The 19302-nt window shown below is 39.2% G+C and overlaps 1 protein-coding gene across 1 annotated transcript in view; it reads left to right on the top strand.

Moving 5' to 3' along the window:
- Positions 1 to 19302, top strand: part of MROH9 (maestro heat like repeat family member 9) — a 103666-nt gene that overhangs the window by 59402 nt on the left and 24962 nt on the right. Inside the window, exons 10-17 of the mRNA XM_025285960.3 lie at positions 729 to 883; positions 4519 to 4684; positions 5800 to 5942; positions 7189 to 7326; positions 9040 to 9160; positions 12867 to 13004; positions 16092 to 16268; positions 19107 to 19259. Coding sequence (XP_025141745.3) covers positions 729 to 883; positions 4519 to 4684; positions 5800 to 5942; positions 7189 to 7326; positions 9040 to 9160; positions 12867 to 13004; positions 16092 to 16268; positions 19107 to 19259 — 1191 coding nt within the window. The remainder of the gene's footprint in view (positions 1 to 728; positions 884 to 4518; positions 4685 to 5799; positions 5943 to 7188; positions 7327 to 9039; positions 9161 to 12866; positions 13005 to 16091; positions 16269 to 19106; positions 19260 to 19302) is intronic.

Below are 19302 nucleotides of genomic sequence, written 5' to 3'. Positions count from 1 at the left end.
AAGGTTGTCTTGTTTTTGTATATAGTGACATAGCATCCTGCTGCCATTATTAGCTGTGGAAAAGGAGAGAGTCAGCTGGAATGAGAATTGTTTTGGATCATTTTTCATTGAAGTACTTCCCTTGTGGCTCAGCTGGTAAAGAATCCGTCTGCAATGCAGGAGACCTGGGTTTGATCCCTGGGTTGGGAAGATCCCCTGGAGAAGGGAAAGGCTATCCACTCCAGTATTCTGGCCTAGAGAATTCCATGGACTGTATAGTCCACAGGTTCGCAAACAGTTGGACTCGACTAAGCGACTTTCACTTTCACTGAAGTACAGTAGTTTTAAACTTTTTTAAACAAACCATAGAACTCTGCATTGTCAACAAAGCCAAGAGCCACTGCACCAATGAAAGTTCAAGAACCTTCTGTACTAAACATGATCTGCAATGTCCTATTAATTTTGTTTGTATGTTTGGAGTACTTAAATGTTTTTGAAATCAAATAAATAGTATTACATTTTTTAAAAAGTCAAGGAAAAAAATAAATGCATGTTAATTTCTCATGCAAATAATCATTTCATTGTGTAAAAAAGCACATAAATATGCTTTCCATTGGTGCTTATTTGTGTGTTAGTTGCTGCCTCGGTTATTCTGAGAAAGACTAAATTCTTAATGTCTAAGAAATGTTTGGTTTATAAGTGCCTAGGGAATAAGAGACTCTAATTGGCCTGTGAAATTGCTTTTACAGGTGTCTAAAATTGTGGATACTATTTATAAGCAATTGTGTGGAGATGATTCTCCTATTTTGAGGGAAGCTATGTTGCGGGTCATCACCTTGTTGACACGTACTTCACCAAAGAAGGTCATCTTTCAACTTATGGACTATCCAGTACCAGCAGATGAGTAAGGCCCCTCATGCAGGGTTTGTTCAGTCTTGAGAGTCAGATAGAGCAGGGCAGGTCAGATCTCGTTTCTTTTTTTCCTGAAAGATAATGTCTATTTTTACACCACATGAGATGATTGTAAGGTTTAACTAAGATCATATACAGTATGTGTAGCTTCATAAAATATGTGACACACAGTAGACAATCAAGAAATGATAATTGTTATTTATTCGAGGATTTAATTGTGTTCTGTTGTGTATCCCACATTGAAAAACCTCTCCTCAAAGTAATAATGGTTTTTTCCCCATATGTGATAGAATTCATAGTGGTTTTTTTTTTTTTTTCATTTATGAAGGACAGACCTAAGATATTTCCACCCACCAATAAGATAATAAAACAAAAAAATTCCCAGGTATACTTGGGAGTCCCCTGTCCCTTAACTGTCTATTTGAAATTCATGATCCAGGATCATAAGAAATATTTAAGAAGAAAGGATGGTAATGTGAGCCTACATGACTTTATGAATCTAACAGCCAAATTAGAAGAGCTTATTAAATCACATTACTCCATTTCTATAGTTCATACATTGGAAGGGAAGGCATTACTTCTCTATTACTAAAAGAGAGTAATAGGCAGGAAGTTACATTATGGAAAGAATGCAGGCCTTGGAAACAAATTGACCTTTATATCCTGTGTGACATCATGTAAGTTTCATAAACATCATGATCCTCAATTTCCTAATCTGTGACATGAGGAAGCTTTTTATCTATGAAGCTGTTACATGGATTAAATTAATGTCTATAAGAGGTCAATGAAATCAACAAAACACTAAACCAATTTTGTTGATTTTTTCAACAAGCCAACCAAGTTTGTTGGTTTTTTGTTGGTTGTTCTTGTTGTTGTTGACTTTTTTCAACGGAGAGATTGCATTTTTTTAAGGAAGCTTAAATTCACAAAGTATTTTACTAAGTATTTGTGAAAATATTTGTGAAAGATGATGCTGTGAAAGTGCTGCACTCAATATGCCAGCAAATTTGGAAAACTCAGCAGTGGCCACAGGACTGGAAAAGGTCAGTTTTCATTCCAATACCAAAGAAAGGCAATGCCAAAGAATGCTCAAACTACTGCACAATTGCACTCATCTCACATGCTAGTAAAGTAATGCTCAAAATTCTCCAAGCCAGGCTTCAGCAATATAGGAACCATGAACTTCCAGATGTTCAAGCTGGTTTTAGACAAGGCAGAGGAATGAGAGATCAAATTGCCAACATCTGCTGGATCATGGAAAAAGCAAGAGAGTTCCAGAAAAGCATCTATTTCTGCTTTATTGACTATGCCAAAGCCTTTGACTCTGTGGATCACAATAAACTGTGGAAAATTCTGAAAGAGATGGGAATACCAGACCACCTGATCTGCCTCTTGAGAAATTTGTATGCAGGTCAGGAAGCAACAGTTAGAACTGGACATGGAACAACAGACTGGTTCCAAAGAGGAAAAGGAGTACGCCAAGGCTGTATATTGTCACCCTGTTTATTTAACTTATATACAGAGTACATCATGAGAAACTCTGGACTGGAAGAAACACAAGCTGGAATCAAGATTGCTGGGAGAAATATCAATAACCTCAGATATGCAGATGACACCACCCTTATGGCAGAAAGTGAAGAGGAACTAAAAAGCCTCTTGATGAAAGTGAAAGTGGAGAGTGAAAAAGTTGGCTTAAAGCTCAACATTCAGAAAACGAAGATCATGGCATCCAGTCCCACCACTTCATGGGAAATAGATGGGCAAACAGTGGAAACAGTGTCAGACTTTATTTTTCTGGGCTCCAAAATCACTACAGATGGTGACTGCAGCCATGAAATTAAAAGAATCTTACTCCTTGTAAGGAAAGTTATGACCAACCTAGATAGCATATTCAAAAGCAGAGACATCACTTTGCCAACAAAGGTTCATCTAGTCAAGGCTATGGTTTTTCCTGTGGTCATGTATGGATGTGAGAGTTGGACTGTGAAGAAGGCTGAGCGCTGAAGAATTGATGCTTTTGAACTGTGGTGTTGGAGAAGACTCTTGAGAGTCCCTTGGACTGCAAGGAGATCCAACCAGTCCATTCTGAAGGAGATCAGCCCTGGGTGTTCTTTGGAAGGAATGATGCTGAAGCTGAAACTCCAGTACTTTGGCCACCTCATGCGAAGAGTTGACTCATTGGAAAAGACTCTGATGCTGGGAGGGATTGGGGGCAAGAGGAGAAGGGTGTGACAGAGAATGAGATGGCTGGATGGCATCACTGACCCAGTGGACGTGAGTCTCAGTGAACTCCGGGAGTTGGTGATGGACAGGGAGACCTGGCGTGCTGCGATTCATGGGGTCACAAAGAGTTGGACACGACTGAGCAACTGATCTGATCTGATCTGATCTGATTTTACTACTTAGGAAATTCTTGAAAAGTAAAAATATTCATAAGACTCAGTGTTTTCTTGTTTAGGTAGGAACTGAGTACCCACTGTGTGTGAAGTATTCCCAGCCTTCAAGCATTTTGTTGAGGAGAGTGAATATACCCACATGAATATAAGATAAAAGCTGCCAATGAGTCCATCATAAACAGTATGAACTGAGAAGGTACAGAAAGAAAACATAATTAGAATTAGATGAACTTTATTAAACTGGTCACCAGCAGGTCTTGTGTAATAGTAGGTGAGGATGGATGTAAAAAAGACTGAAATTTGTAGGTAAGCTTAAACGGAGAAACAGAAAGAAGATCTGGTCAGCCAGAGGATATGATAAAGAGGTAAAGGAAGAGGCCTTGAAAGATTTGATGTCCATGTGGTTCTAAGCATGGTTCTATGAATAAGCCTTGCAGACAAAAGCATTTGGTACTAGCGTTTTAGAGAGCTGAGTGTGTCCATGTTCTGAAGTGCCAGGGCCCCATATTAAGACCCAAATGCAGAGAGAATGAGCAACAGAGTTCAGAACTCAGCACGGCTTGACAAGGTATCAAGAATATACCAACACAGAGGACTGTTTTTAAGATGAGCAACAGTAAGAATAATCTTGAACAGTAGCAGGTATGTAGGGAAAGGAACTTGGGAATTGGAGGCTGAGAAGCTGGGGTTCTAGTCACATCTGGTGAACTGATTAGATATGTGACATTTGGGGAAATGGCTTAGTTTTTAAATTTAACTTTCTAATTTTTAAGTTATGTAGATTTTTATTTAATTACCTTCTTATCTAGCTTTTCACATTGATTTATTTACATATATATTAATTTGTATATCGATACCAGTTTTAAAATATTCAATTATCCCTGGACAAACAAGGTCACAAGGTGGAAGGAAGAGTATGGGGTACAGAAGCTGATCAGTTCCTGACGTTGAGCTGGACAGATATTTAAATAACAGTAGGAAATGAACTTGCAGACTGAGAGACTATATTTTCCATAAGACCTTATTAAAATTCTTCCTCTGTTTTCAAGGACAAAAATCTTAATGGGATCATTTGGGAATGGGAATATCAGTTTGTTTTGGACTTGTCTGAAGTTTCTTTGCTCTATAAACATGTAAAACCAAGATTGTTTTCCTGATTTGAGTCGCACTGTTGAGCAGGAAATGAAAAGCACTTGATTCTCATGATCGGGGTGGGGGTCTGTGTTTGCAGCATTTTGATACTGATGTGGTACGCAGCCGGTTCTGAGTCAAGTGTGGTCCCTCATGTACTGAAGACAATCTTGTTGATACTGAAAGGAAAGCCTAGAGAAATGGAGAAAATAATAACAGAAAGAAAACTTTTCTCTCTCGACACTACGAATATGATGCCTGTGGCGGTAAATAACACAATGATTAATTTCTATTTGTTGTCATTGTTTTCTTAATCATGAAAATTCCTATCTGCCCACAGACTCAGTCATACTTCCTTGACACAGTTTGGCTCTCATTCATTCATTCACTCAATGCACACCCATGATCACAAAGCTTACAGTCTCATAAGAGACACAGACAATGAACCAAAAAAATGTGTCATATGTCAGATGATACAAAGCTTAGAAGAGATATAAAGCAGGGTAGGAAAACGAAGTGGCTGGGAGGGTTTCAGTAAATTGCTCAGGGTAGGTCTCTCTACTATAGTAATCTATTCAAAGACCTGAATGAGGTGAGGGAGTGATCCTTGCAGGTACCTGGGCATGAGAGTCCTAGACAGAGAGAAGGGCAAAAGCCAGGTAGTGATGGGAGTTTACCTGCTATGTTAGTGAAGCAAGGTCAAAACATCTGGAGAGAACTAAGCAAGGGCGAAAGTGTAGGAGATGGTATCGTCAGAGAGGTAGGCACCAGTCAGGTCACATAGACTTGATAGGCATGTGAAGGCCTAATCTCATTCATGCCATCATTATATATCTCCCAAGCATCCACATTGGCACTCCTGAGAGTAAATTCAAGTCTTACAGAGATATAATAGGAAAAAATGGGTAATGTTCCACAAACATGACATGGTGAGATATGTTTCTCTGATATTGTAGGTATTGTAGTGGTCAGGGCACCAAACAATTTGTTAGTGACCTGGTACGCCCTGCCCCGCCTTAAATATTTCACTGTCCTGGATTGTTGAAGCAATGGGAGGACCTGCGTTATTAACCACGTCGGCATGGAGTCGGGGGAGCTGTGTCCTCCCTGGGAATCAGCTTGCTTCCTGCCAGTTTGGCAGTCAGGCACTGTTGACAGTGCTTTGGGAGCCCATGGCCAGAAAATGCTTGGCACGGTTCCTGCCTCAGAATGGACTTAGTGACCGTTATAGAATGAATGAGTATACATGCTCGCTTCAGGTTTCCTTCAAGGAAGTTGGGGGAAGGGTTGCAGAGTCCCTCCCTTTCCACGTCCCTCATCACTGCTGACTGGGTTTAAAGGGAGATGGTTACATTCTTGACGCCAAACCTTTCCATTACAGGCATCCCAGGCCCTGTGCACATTACTGCCTCTTGGTCCTTACAAGAAAGCGGTGGCCCAGTTTTTCCCCCAGCTTTTGATGGCCCTCATGCTTCAACTCTTTTACAGCAGCAACCTGAGACTGATGACAGAAGACAGGCCTTTGTGAGATACTAGGGCTTTTTTCAGACTGAATAAGAAATGCGCTACTCCTTTGGGTTCCTTTGGAACTACATAATCCCATGTGCAGTATATTCATTTATTATAGTTTTCTCCCCTTTGAATGGTAGGATGCCTTTGCAAAAGTAATTACCCTAAGTACCTCAAAGTAAGCTAGGACCTTCCCTGAATGTGTATGTAGTGTATAAAAAAAAATCACTCCCACAGAACACAGTTTATTCCTGCCACAAAGGGAGGCCACCACACAGAGAGAAAGAGTAAGGAGGAGCAGCAGGTCCAAAGCTGGACATGTACTGCCATTTACCCTGATAGTGATCTCTCAGGGTAAATTAGGTGTAAGGTGAAATAATATGCCCAAATGTGTTTTGTGAAATGTAAAGTTGCTTTGTGGTTGGTGATGTGATGAGTGGGCTTATGATAGCATGCTGCCATTCTGTCCATGTGTGCATGCATGCTAAGTCACTTCAGTCATGTCTGACTCTTTGCAACCCCATGGACTATACAGCCCACCAGGAAATTCTCTCCATGGGATTCTCCAGGCAAGAATACTGGAGTGGGTTGCCATGCTCTCCTCCAGGGGATCTTCCCAACCCAGGGATTGAACCCACATCTCTTATATCTCCTGCATTTGCAACTGGGTTCTTTACCACTAGTGCCACCTGGGAAGTCTGTTATTCTGTCCACATAAGGTAAATTCAGCTTTTCTCTTTTGCCCAAGAGATTACAGTTAGCTTTGCTACTGTGCAGGGTAATCTGGACCCAACTGTCTGCTATTTGCCCTCATCTTTGCCAGGCAGGACTCTCAAACACAATCTGTCCCATTAAGATATTAAGTATGCTAATAAAATCCACTCTCTTTCAAGCAGACATACACCAAATCATCTCAAGTAGGTAAGAATGTATTCTATTTATTTAAAGCATCCAAAGAAGACAATCAACAGGCACCTTTAGCATGTTTTCACATCATTTAGCATCTTTTGCTAATAAGCTTTTAATAAACTAATATGCTGCTCTATTATTAATCCTAGATTTTATATGCTACAATTTCAGTTTAACTCCACATCCCACACCCTGTTAATCAGGAGAGATGAAGACCATTTAGTGCTCTTTTCCTTTGAAGCATCCCCTTTCCCAAAATCAGCATCCTGCCCATCGTAGAAAAGCCAGGTCATTTGTATTTGGTTATGTAACGGTTACTGGCAGGTGATGACTCTCTTCTTTGGGCCCTTAGCTATGCCCGGGATGCCCTGAGAGTTCTGCTGAATTGTTCTGGACTTCAAGAGGTGGATACTGCTCTAAAGAGAAAGAACTGCTGGAACCAGTTTTCCCAAGTGCTGTTTCACCATCACGGAGTCTACCTTGTGGCCAAGTAAGAGCAGGGGCTTTGAGAAATGTTCTGTCTCTTTCCTACCTGTTTCATCTTTCTTCAACTGAGCCATGTGGGAATACGGTCAGTATCCACTCCAAACTTCCAAATCTCTCTTAATAATCTGAATTGCCATTCAACTTCTACTTTTTCACTTTTTTTTGAGGTGGAGTTTACTTTTCCTTGCCTTTCTCTCTTACCTAATGATATGGATAACAAATTATCCTTCCTCTATCCAACAAGTTTCTCTTTCAGATAAGGAGAACTGGAGGGGAATCTGCTTCTTCCTTCCTCTGTTGTTAGCTGATTTCTGCTTTATAGACATCAGATGGTTATACATGTGCTCCCACTTAGAAGAGGTCTGATATAAACCTGTGCCTAATGAGACAGATAAATTTGGGAAAGTATAATAGAAAAGGGATTTTACTTGTACCACAGTTCTTTTTCTAGCTAATCCACCAGTGAATAGCAAGCTTCTGATTACAGGAATCAGATTTTCTGATCAAGAATCATGATATATGGCCTTGACAACTTAGTAGACCATTTGAAGTTGTGACTGACTCAGAAAGTACAGTGCATATGGTTCCTGGACTCTTGGAGCTTTTAAACCAACATTTTGTTTGCACATAGATTTCAAGAACATATCTTATTTTATATAAAAACAAAAGGTGGTGCCTTTCCATCCTACAGATAGAATCATTCTATCATCAGTACCTTAGTACATTTGAATCTTCTTACTCAAAGCATGGTCCACATACAAATAGCATCACCTGGGAGTGAAATATGCAGAATCTCAAGGCCCTCTCCAAACCTACTAATCAGAAGCTGCATTTTAGCAAGATCCCTGATTGATCTGTATGCACATTCAAATTTGAGCATCAGAAAAAGACCCTGATGCTGGGAAAGACTGAGATCAGGAGGAGAAGGGGGTGACAGAGGATGAGATGGTTGGATGGTATCACCAACTCAATGGACATGAGTTTGAGCAAACTCCAGGAGATAGTGGGGGACAAAGGAGCCCATGTGCTACAGTCCATGGGGTCGCAAAAAGTCAGATGCAAAATAGCAACTGGACAACAACACTTTAGTGCTTCTCTTCCTGGAATCTTCAAATCGAAGCTCTGTTACATGATCCTTCCCAGTCCTGCCAATCTGATCAGGCCAGCATGTTGGAATAACTGTGAGCCTGGTCACTGGCCCAAGTGTCTTGTAGAGAATGGCTCAATGAATCAGGGCTCACCACCTCTTCTCCTTAATAACCTAGGATATCTCCCAGGATAGCTTCTTAATTATATCATTCAAAGGAATGATTTGGTCTAAAACCACCAATGTAACCTGTGTGGTCACCTTTGATTGTCAAGATATTTATTTTGCATAATTTATTTTTTCTCCTTTTGGTCAGGCATGGGTGGGAGCTTGCAGTAACATAGGGCAGTCTGTACTGTGACACAGGATAGGAGAAACAGGAAAGAGGACTGATGTTAAGGACAGAGATATTATCAGTGATCCAGGTATATATAACTCCCCAGAGTCTGCATAGAATTCATAATGGGGCTGCAGTTTACCTTGGATTAAGGGATATTTGAGAATATTCTTTTTATCTGCATGATACAAAATATAAGGCTAATGGTTCTCCCTTTTCTACCATTAGCATTTGCTGATGCAGAAAGTGTTTTAATCTTCTTTGCTAATTCAGTGCCTTATTCTCCTTTACAGAACTCTCAGTGAATACAACTTCCCACAGTTTCCAGAGACCTTGCATTATCTCTACAAACTCGCTGTGGAAGGTCCTAGAAGGTCAGAAGACAGTGTCATCACAATAATATTCCTCACTGAAGTGAGTTTCACTAGGAGACTGTGAATAACTGGGTTCTCATTTCCTTTCCTCATCCAAACTTAAATCAACACTCCAGTGTTTTATCTCCCTCTCCATATACTGATTCTTACCAAAAGTTAAGACAATAACAGATATCTGAAGCTGAGGGGGTAAGGTGAAGATAGATTTGGACTCTGAGAGGGTTGTCCCTTTAGACTGTTCCAGAAGTTGAACTTTGAAGGGGTGTGAATTGTGCAAACTAATTATTTTTGTAGCACTAATTCATATATCTCTGCATGCTTGTTAAAGTATGTGGATAATTGAGTTTACTAAAGGTGCTAGGTAACATTTGGATCTAAATGAGACTTCAGACTGCATGGAGGAAAAAAAAAAAGAATGGACTAAATAACTGGGTAACATGAAGATACAGAACTCTATCACTTTGTACATGAACATTACATCAAATATTGGAATGCCATAAAGAATTAAGCAAATTGAAGATTTTAGCTTACAAAAGGCATGTAGAAAATTCTATAAAATGAAAAAACTAAATGAAATCTAATCTTCCCTAAAAGTAATATATAATATACAAGTTTCTATCTAAGGTATTTAGATGCTAAATATTTCCCAAAGTATGACATGATTTCAAACTTCATAGCAAAATAGTTAATAAATTACAAAGGCATACCCCTACACTATAGTATGTACTTCTAAAGCTTTCAGAAGGATACATGAATTAGTTTAACTTAACATTGCAATAGCAAATCACCTATGTTTTTCAAACTTGCTTAATACATTTGAATCTCTCATATTTTATTACGTGACTCATTATTTTTATTGTACTATCCTTTAATTATGTACAAATACCGAACTGGTCAAAACATAACATACAAAATCCCTCCCCTACAATAACACAGTTAAAAGAGATTTACACCTACTATTTGTTTTTAATTTCTATCTTAAATAAAGCAAATGAGTTCAGGTTTTTAACATTAATAGATGGATGAAGAGAAAGACAAGTGGTGGGGGAGAAAAAAAGGATGGAGGGAGGGAGAAAAAAATTTCTTAGCTCAGAAAGGCCTAGAAGTTGTGAGTACCTCTACTCCTCAGATCTTGCTTTCTACATACTGTTTCCCACAAAAAGGAACAAGGGTTCCCTGTAGGAATGGTTGATTCCAGGGAATGTACGCAATGAATCTGAAACACCCTGTTCTGCCAGACTTACTTAAAAAATGACAGAATGGGTCAAAAGGACACAGAAGCCAGCTTGAAGGACCATCCCCAGGAAAACCTATGACAATCTGTTCATCAAAAGGATTGACAGTAATGGCTTAAAATCCTTTGAATGAAATAAGAATCCTTGAGCCTGAAAAAAAAACAAAAAATAAACATACAGACTACATAAAATTTATATAAGCATCATTAATATACCTGATAATGTTGAATGAAACCTAGTTGCCTCTCTCATCATGGATGTAATACTTACTTGATGTAGTATTACATCATGGATGTAATACAATTGGAGAGTCACATGACTGTCCTTCCAGGAAATCAGCAATGACCACACTCTTCCACTGCTTTCTCTGTTTAGAATTTCTGGGCAATTGTCAACTTTCCAGTTCAGCCCCTTGGCAGCCCCTTGGCCTTTAGTTATTCTGAGCACACAATCTATGTATTTTACCTTATTTTGTTCTTTTAAGCCAATGATACCTAAGATAGTATTACCAATGCCCATGCCATATATTTATATTTGTTATTTCTAGTTTTCTACTGGAGAAGGCAATGGCACCCCACTCCAGTACTCTTGCCTGGAAAATCCCACAGATGGAGGAGCCTGGTAGGCTGCAGTCCATGGGGTCACTAAGAGTCAGACACAACTGAGCGACTTCACTTTCACTTTTCACTTTCATGCATTGGAGAAGGAAATGGTAACCCACTCCAGTGTTCTTGCTTGGAGAATCCCAGGGACGGGGGAGCCTGGTGGGCTGCCGTCTATGGGGTCGCACAGAGTCGGGCACGACTGAAGCGACTTAGCAGCAGCAGCAGTTTTCTACTACTGTAAATAGCAATCGAGTTTACATCTTTGTGCCTCAATTTTCTTTCTTTTGGTATTTTATTTTCTTATAATAGATTCCAAGAATTTGCAATAATAACTTAAGTGTATAAACATTCTTGGGCTTCCCTGGTGTCTCAGTGGTAAATAATCTGGCTGCCAATGCAGGAGATACAGGTTTGATCTCTGGGTCAGGAAGAGCATCTGGAAAAGGAAATGGCAACTCGGTCCGGTATTCTTGCCTGGGAAATCCCATGAACAGAGGAGCCTTGCAGTCTACAGTCCATGGGGTCACAGAAGAGTTGGACACAACTTAGCGACATAAACATTCTCAGGCTGGGGACGGTTAACTGGAAGGCAGGGCCATCGGTTCTCCCCACACAGTTCATGGGTGAGCTCATTCCATAGCACTTCACCACCATGGACAAGCTCTCCAATGTGAGAGGTAGAATAGATGTCCTGCGGGTGATTTGATTTGTTCTTACTGTTAAAACTTTCAGAGAGGTTGAACATTTTTAAAATATTATTATCTATAAATTAAAGTTTCATATTATGGATACCCTGATCTTTATCCATTTAGCTACTATGACCTTAGTTTTTTCTTAATGAATTGTATGATTCTCTCTCACACACACACGCACACACACACACACACACACCACAGATTTGTGGAGGATATCAAGTAACATATGAACACGGTACTTTAAACATCATTAGTGAGATAAATCACAAAGATTAAAAAAAATCTGTAAAGAAATATTTCCCCCCCCTCAGAGGGTTTATTGATGTTATATGTGTTGATACTATAATTTTAAGATTATGATATGCATTGAAAGTGAAAGTGTTAGTCGCTTAGTCATGTCCAACTCTCTGCAACCCCATGGACTGTAGCAGGCCAGGCTCCTCTGTCCATGGGATTCTCTAGGCAAGAATACAGGAGTGGGTTCCTATGCCCTTCTCCAAGGGATATTCTGGACCCAGTGATTGAACCTGGGTCTCCTGGACTTCCCAGGTGAACCCGCCTGTCAATACAGGAGACATAAGAGACACGGGTTCGATCTTTGAGTTTGGAAGATCCCCTGGAGTAGGGCACAGCAACCTACTCCAGTATTCTTGCCTGGAGAATCCCATGGGCCGAGGAGCCTGGCGGGCTACAGTCCATAGGGCCACAAAGAGTCAGACACAACTGAAGTGACTTAGCACACACACATGCTCCTGCACTTCAGGCAGATTCTTTACCATCTGAGCCACCAGGGAAGCCCATGGTATGCATTACATGGTAGAAAATGAATAAGTAAACATATAACTACTATTAGGCACCAAGGTTTTCCAGGTAAGAGAAAGAGGAGGCAGCATAAAAGTATAAAAAGTTAAGAAAAAAAGTTAACATAAACTCTATTATCCTATGTGAAAAATTTCTTTCATCATATCTATATGTATGAAATTTTCTTTCATCATATGTATATAACAAAGCACATATTTCCTATTATATCTGCTACTTCTCCTTCCCTCTATGGGCCCAGAAATATATGTGAAGTAAAAGTATGTGTATGTATTTAGAGTTTTAGTGTGATTTGTATTCGTTTTACTAAACATGTCTTGATTTTTATTACTGAAGCAAAAAAATCTTGCTTGGCCATTATTCCATCTACGAACTTAACTGTTTTCTTTTAGCTTCTCAATAATTTCTTCAAGGACCCATTCCCAGAAAAATTTTTGGTTCTCTTCAGAAACTGGGTCAATGACCCTGATCCTGCAGTTTGCAAATTGAGCCTTCAGAAAATTGCCAGTATGGCACCAGTTATCAATGAGGTATGCATGTGTATGTGATTTGTGTCTGCCAGCACTCAAAGTTATGATCTGAGATTTGATATAACTCAATATTGTTACTGACAAAACACTGATTATTTTTAGTTTATACATCATTAAAACAATATCAAAGTCAAGTATTTTATCAATAAGGAAACTGAGTTGAATTGAAAGGATGTGTTGTCAATAGGCTTTATCATCTTATTTATATTTTTCCAGAAGATTATTCACTACACTCAGGACTTATCAAAATTGCCTTGCATAAACACTCTTGTTTCAGTCTAAACCACATGCCTGTAAGTTATTTTTCGCTCCAACATATACACATGAATACACATTAATTCCTGTCTCAGAGCATTCGTTCAAGTTTTTTCTTCCTTTATACTACTTTCCTCCTTCACCCATTCACATTTTTCTTATTTTTCAATGATTATCTCAAGTCAAATTTCACTGAATATTCTGCTTTCTAGCACCCTGATCCCTTTCAGAGCCACACCAACTATAAAGACTTGCTTATATAATATTTATATTTATGGCTCTCTACCTATGACTCTGAAACTAACAGCATCAGCGTCTCTTGGAAACTTGTTAAAAATGCACATTGTCAGGCCCTATCACAGGCCTATGGAATCAGAAATCCTAGAGGTTGTGCCCACCAACCTATGACTTCAAAATTCCTCCAGGTGATCCTCAGTTCAGTTCAGTTCAGTCACTCAGTCATGTCTGATTCTTTGCAAATCCATAGACTGCAGCATACCAGGCTTCTCTGTCCATCACCAACTCCTGGAGTTGCTCAAAATCATGTCTATCGAGTTGGTGATGCCATCCAACCAACTCATCCTCTGTCGTCCCTTTCTCCTCCTGCCTTCTATCTTTCCCAGCATCAGGGTCTTTTCTTTTTTTCTTTTTTTTTTTTTTTTTTATCAGGGTCTTTTCAAAAGAGTCAGCTCTTCACATCAGGTGGCCAAAGTATTGGAGTTTCAGCTTCAGCATCAGTCCTTCCAATGAATATTCAGGACTGATTTCCTTTAGGATCGACTGGTTTCATCTCCTTGCAGTCCAAGGGACTCTTAAGAGTCTTTTCCAACATCACAGGTCAAAAGCATCAATTCTTCGGCACTCAGCTTTCTTTATGGTGCAACTCTCTCATCCATACATGACTACTGGGAAAACCATAGCTTTGACTAGATGGACCTTTGTTGGCAAAGTAATGTCTCTGCTTTTTAATATGCTGTCTAGGTTGGTCATAGCTTTTCTTCCAAGGAGTAAGCGTCTTTTAATTTCAAGGCTGCAGTCACCATGTGCAGTGATTTTGGAGCCCAAGAAAATAAAGTCTGTCACTGTTTCCCTTGTTTCCCCATCTATTTGCCATGAAGTGATGGGACCGGATGCCATAATCTTAGTTTTCTGAATGTTGAGTTTTAAACCAACTTTTTCACTCTCCTCTCTCACTTTCATCAAGAGGCTCTTTAGTTCCTCTTTGCTTTCTGCCATAAGGGTGGTGTCATCTGTGTATCTGAGGTTATTGATATTTCTCCCTGCAGTCTTGATTCCAGCTTTTGCTTCATCCAAACCAGCATTTTGCATGATGTACTCTGCATAGAAGTTAAATAAGCAGGGTGACAATATACAGCCTTGACGTATTCCTTTCCCAATTTTGAACCAGTCCATTATTCCATGTCTGGTTCTAACTGTTGCTTATTGACCTGCATACAGATTTCTCAGGAGGCAGGTGAGGTGGTCTGATATTCCCATCTCCTGAAGAATTTTCCACAGTTTGTTGTGATCCACAGTTAAAGATTTTAGCCAGGTGATTCTCGTACAGGCTAAACTGGAGAACTACTGTCCCATATCATTTCCCACTGTCATGTGAATACTGCTTGTCTTCCCAGAAGAGTACATCAAAGCATACTCCTAGGTTTTGTAATTCACTTGCAAATTCCAAAGTACCTTGCACAATGCTGAGACTGTAGATATTCCATAAATTGTTACTGATTTAATAAGAAATTTAATAAATCCTAGTATATGTATTTGGAGAAGGAAATGGCAACCCACTCCAGTTTTCTTGCCTGGAGAATCCCAGGGACGGGGGAGCCTGTTGGGCTGTGGTCTCTGGGGTCACACAGTCGGACAAGACTGAAGCGACTTAGCAGCAGTAGCAGCAGCAGTATATGTATTAAGCATAGTCTCTGAAAGCTTAAAGACAGTCAGTGGGCACTCATTTTAAATTTAGAATGAAGTGAGCCATAGTTAATTTGCTTTAGATAAATCATAGGAGTCAATAGTATGAATTATAAATAGAAAGTTCTTTATTGCCTTGTCTAGTGCTCTGACCAAGAGAGACACAGTAGAAAGTGATCTGGATTGAGGTTTCACATACCATCTACTAGTAAGGACTCAGTTTTCCTGCATGACACAAGTGTCTTCTGGCTATTACTTTGGCAAATAGTATTTATTTCTTTTACTTCTTTTCTTTCCAGCCTTTCTTTCTCTTTTTTGATGCCTCCTTTTCATGTTTTAATGGCTTGATACTCTGCATGTCTCTGATCTGCAATTGAGGCCCACAACTCAGGAGCTTAGTGGCTCTCATGTCCAAACAGGTCATTGTCATCTAGTTTAGACGTTAGTACTGCCAATGGCGTGTTGGTAAATATTTACTAAACAATCAACTCTGTGAAAATAAGACCACTTATTCCCTGGTGTAAATACTCCCACCATTGCTGATTTTAATCTATCAAAGGGACATCAGTAAACATGGATCTGGTCAGAGATGCACAGTAGCACATTATTAGTTAATATTTCCACCATACAGATACAATACATGTAAACAACCTGAAAGGCAGAAAAAATTAGCAAATTTAGCAAAAGAAATAGGAAGAAATGAGTCTTGAATATTTACTACCATTGTTTTTATTTCTAAATTTATAAAATTTAAATTTTTAATAGTGACCTTTTTTGACAATTGATTCCTATAAGCCAGCCCCAGCACATCACTGCATGGTGCCCAAACTCAGAGGTGTGTGTATCAAATACTACCTCCAGTCTCCTTCTAGTTCCTAATTCCCACCATTTTCTTTCTGTTATACATAGATAGAAAATGTCTGCAGCTTGTTAACATCCATCTTGGATGCCTTCCTTTCCAAAGACATGACTGTTGTAATCCGGGCCTTGATAACCCTCAGAAAACTTTTAGACAGACTGGACAAGGTGACCTACTCCTCCCTGTCTACCAGAATTGCCTCCAGCTACTGTCCTCTGATGGATCATGTGAGTTGCGCAGATATGTGAGATCATTAGGTTTCATCATTCAGCTGAAGCGCCAGCTAAGGCAATAATATTACATTCCAGAATAAGTGAACAGAAGGCAGTCAATTTGTGCAGATCTGCCATTTGTTTTCCAGAGATAATAATATTGACCAAGTAAGCTCTAGGTTTGTATATGTATTTTTACACGTTTTAAAAATTTTATGTATTTATTTATTTTTGGCTGTGCTGGGTCTTCCGTGCTGCTCGGGCTTTTCTCTAGTTGCAGCAAGCAGGGGCTATACTCGAGTCGCAGTGCACAGTCTTCTCACTGTAGTTTCCTCTCTCGTTTCAGAGTATGGGCTTCAGGGCATGTGGGCTTCAGTCGTTGCTGCACATGGGCTCAGTTGCTGTGGCTCCTGGGCTCTAGAACACAGGCTAATTGTGACTCACAGGCTTAGTTGCTCCATGGCAAGAGAGATCTTCCAGGATCAGGGATCAAACCCATGTCTCCTGCATTGGTAGGCAGATTCTTTACCACAGAGCCACCAGGAAAGCCCTGTATGTTTGTTTTTAAGCTACAGAAGTCTGACCATAGGAAATGAGAGTCAAAATGTAGCCTTTATTCTTAGATGAAAGAGGATTTATAGTTTAGTGGCTATATTTGTTAACACAGAATCTGGACTTTCTAGGTTCAAATCCCCGTGCTGCCACTGACTAGCTGTGAAATCTTGAGCAAGTGGCTCAGTCTGTTAGTACATCATCTGTAAAGCAGAGTGAGTAGCAGGCATATTATGGGTATTAGAGTTGACATGTGTAATACCCCAAATGAATTTATTATCATAGAAAACATTAATTAGAAAGTCTTTGATCAGAAAGTTGTGTGTTTTGAAAATTCTCATTTTTATGGTAATGTGTAGTATTTATGGTAAATGTATAGTTTATTAAAAATATAGTATTTTAATAAACAAGAACATATTGGTATGCTGTGAGAAATCTATTTGTTTTTAAAGACTCCTTCGATGAGTTGTTTGTGAACCAGAGAACTGTGTCATAGTAAATTATCTTGCCAAAATTTGTAACTTCTTACTAGTTCTGCAGATTTCATTGAAAGGGGGCTCAATATTATTAAATTATAGAAAGAGGAAACTTAGTGGCAGAAAAGATTTTTATAAGGACATAATGATAGTAATAATAACACTGGCTAAAATTTATTGAGCATTTACTGTACACCAGGCATTATTCTAAGGGATTACATGGACAATTTCATATAATTCTCTAGACAACTCTCTTGGGCTTCCCATGTGGCTCAGCATGTAAAGAATCCACCTGCAATGTGGGAGACCTGAGTTCAATCGCTGGGTTGGGAAGGTCCCCTGGAGAAGGGAAAGGCTACTTACTACAGTATTCTGGCCTGGAGAATTCCACGGACTGAATAGTCCACAGGGTCCCAAAGAGTCGGACATGACTGAGCGACTTTCACTTTCACTAGAAGACAACTCTATTACTATTTTCCAGTTAACATACAAGCAAACTGAGGCAAACTGAAGTGAATATTAGACCAAATTCATACAGCTGATAATTAGTATGTCCATGTAATTATCTTCAAAATGGAATAATATTTTTGTAAAACCTGGAAGTGATATTATATTTTTTAAAAATTAACGTCTTACTCTGACTTGTAATTTTTCTCTTCTAGAATCCTTATAATCCAATCACCTTCCTATTTGGACTAAGTAAACCCTTGGAAACCTAGTATTATGCCAGTATGCAAAGAACTCGCGTTGGTATTCAGTAGCAATTCTGTAAAGGCCTCCAGCATTTGAATACATCATGGTTACATCACCCTAAGTATTTTGATAGAAATTATCTCCAAGTTATATGGATTTTTACATGTTATATCTTTCAGTTCAGTTCAGTTGCTCAGTCATGTCTGACTGTTTGTGACCCCATGGACTGCAGCATGCCAGGCTTCCCTGTCCATCACCAACTCTCGAAGCTTGCTCAAACGCATGTCCATCAAGTTGGTGATGCCATCCAACTATCTTGTCCTCTGTCGTCCCCTTCCCCTCCAGCCTTCAATCTTTCCCAGAATCAGGGTCTTTTTCAATGAGTCAGTTCTTCGCATCAGGTGACCAAAGTATTGGAGTTTCAGCTTCATCATCAGTCCTTCCAATGAATATTCAGGACTGATTTCCTTTAGGATTGACTGGTTTGATCTCCTTGCAGTCCAAAGGACTCACAAGAGTCTTCTCCAACACCATAGTTCAAAAGCATCAATTCTTCAGCTCTGAGCTTTCTTTATGGTTCAACTCTCACATCCATACATGGCTGCTGGAAAAACTATAGCTTTGACTAGATGCACTGTTACTGGCAAAGTAATATCTCTGCTTTTTAATATACTGTCTAGGTTGGTCATAGCTTTTCTTCCAAGGAGCAAGAACTATGGATGGAGGTACATGACATTGTACAGGAGACAGTAATCAAGACCATCCCCAATTATATCTTTAGTATGTTATTAAATACTATCTTCCTAAATTTAAGAAGCTCACTTTTCACAGGGGATTTTCTTTCATGTAATATGAATTTTGGTAAGTAAGTCTTATTTTAAAATCAGAAGAAGAGATGACTTCTTAGACCCAAGGTGAATTTACCCAAGGTGAATCTTTTCTAAATACAAATGATAAATATATACACACACATATATACACATCATATATAGTTATATACATTATATAAATATATATACTACATAGTGTGTGTGTGTGTGTATATATACATACTATATGTTAGTGTGTGTATATATTTAGTGTGTGTGTATATATATCCTCAAATGAGGTCTTTTCTGTGTGCATGGTTTAGGGTAATGAAGGTATTCGGAGTATGGCCATTCGCCACTTTGGTCAGTTACTCATGGACATGAGTCAGTACACATGGATGCTAAATGATGTGGTTTATGCAGGCTTGGTGCCTCTGATCCTGTTTTTGGAAGATACAGAGGAAAGAGTAGTTAAAGTAAGTCCTGAAATTTTGTTTGTCTTAGTTTTGCAGAGAATCT

The sequence above is a fragment of the Bubalus bubalis genome, chromosome 5 (assembly GCF_019923935.1).
Source record: "Bubalus bubalis isolate 160015118507 breed Murrah chromosome 5, NDDB_SH_1, whole genome shotgun sequence".
In the NCBI taxonomy this organism is placed as follows: domain Eukaryota; kingdom Metazoa; phylum Chordata; class Mammalia; order Artiodactyla; family Bovidae; genus Bubalus; species Bubalus bubalis.
The sequence above is the reverse complement of the archived record's forward strand: the minus strand, read 5'-3'. Positions and strand labels throughout refer to the sequence as shown.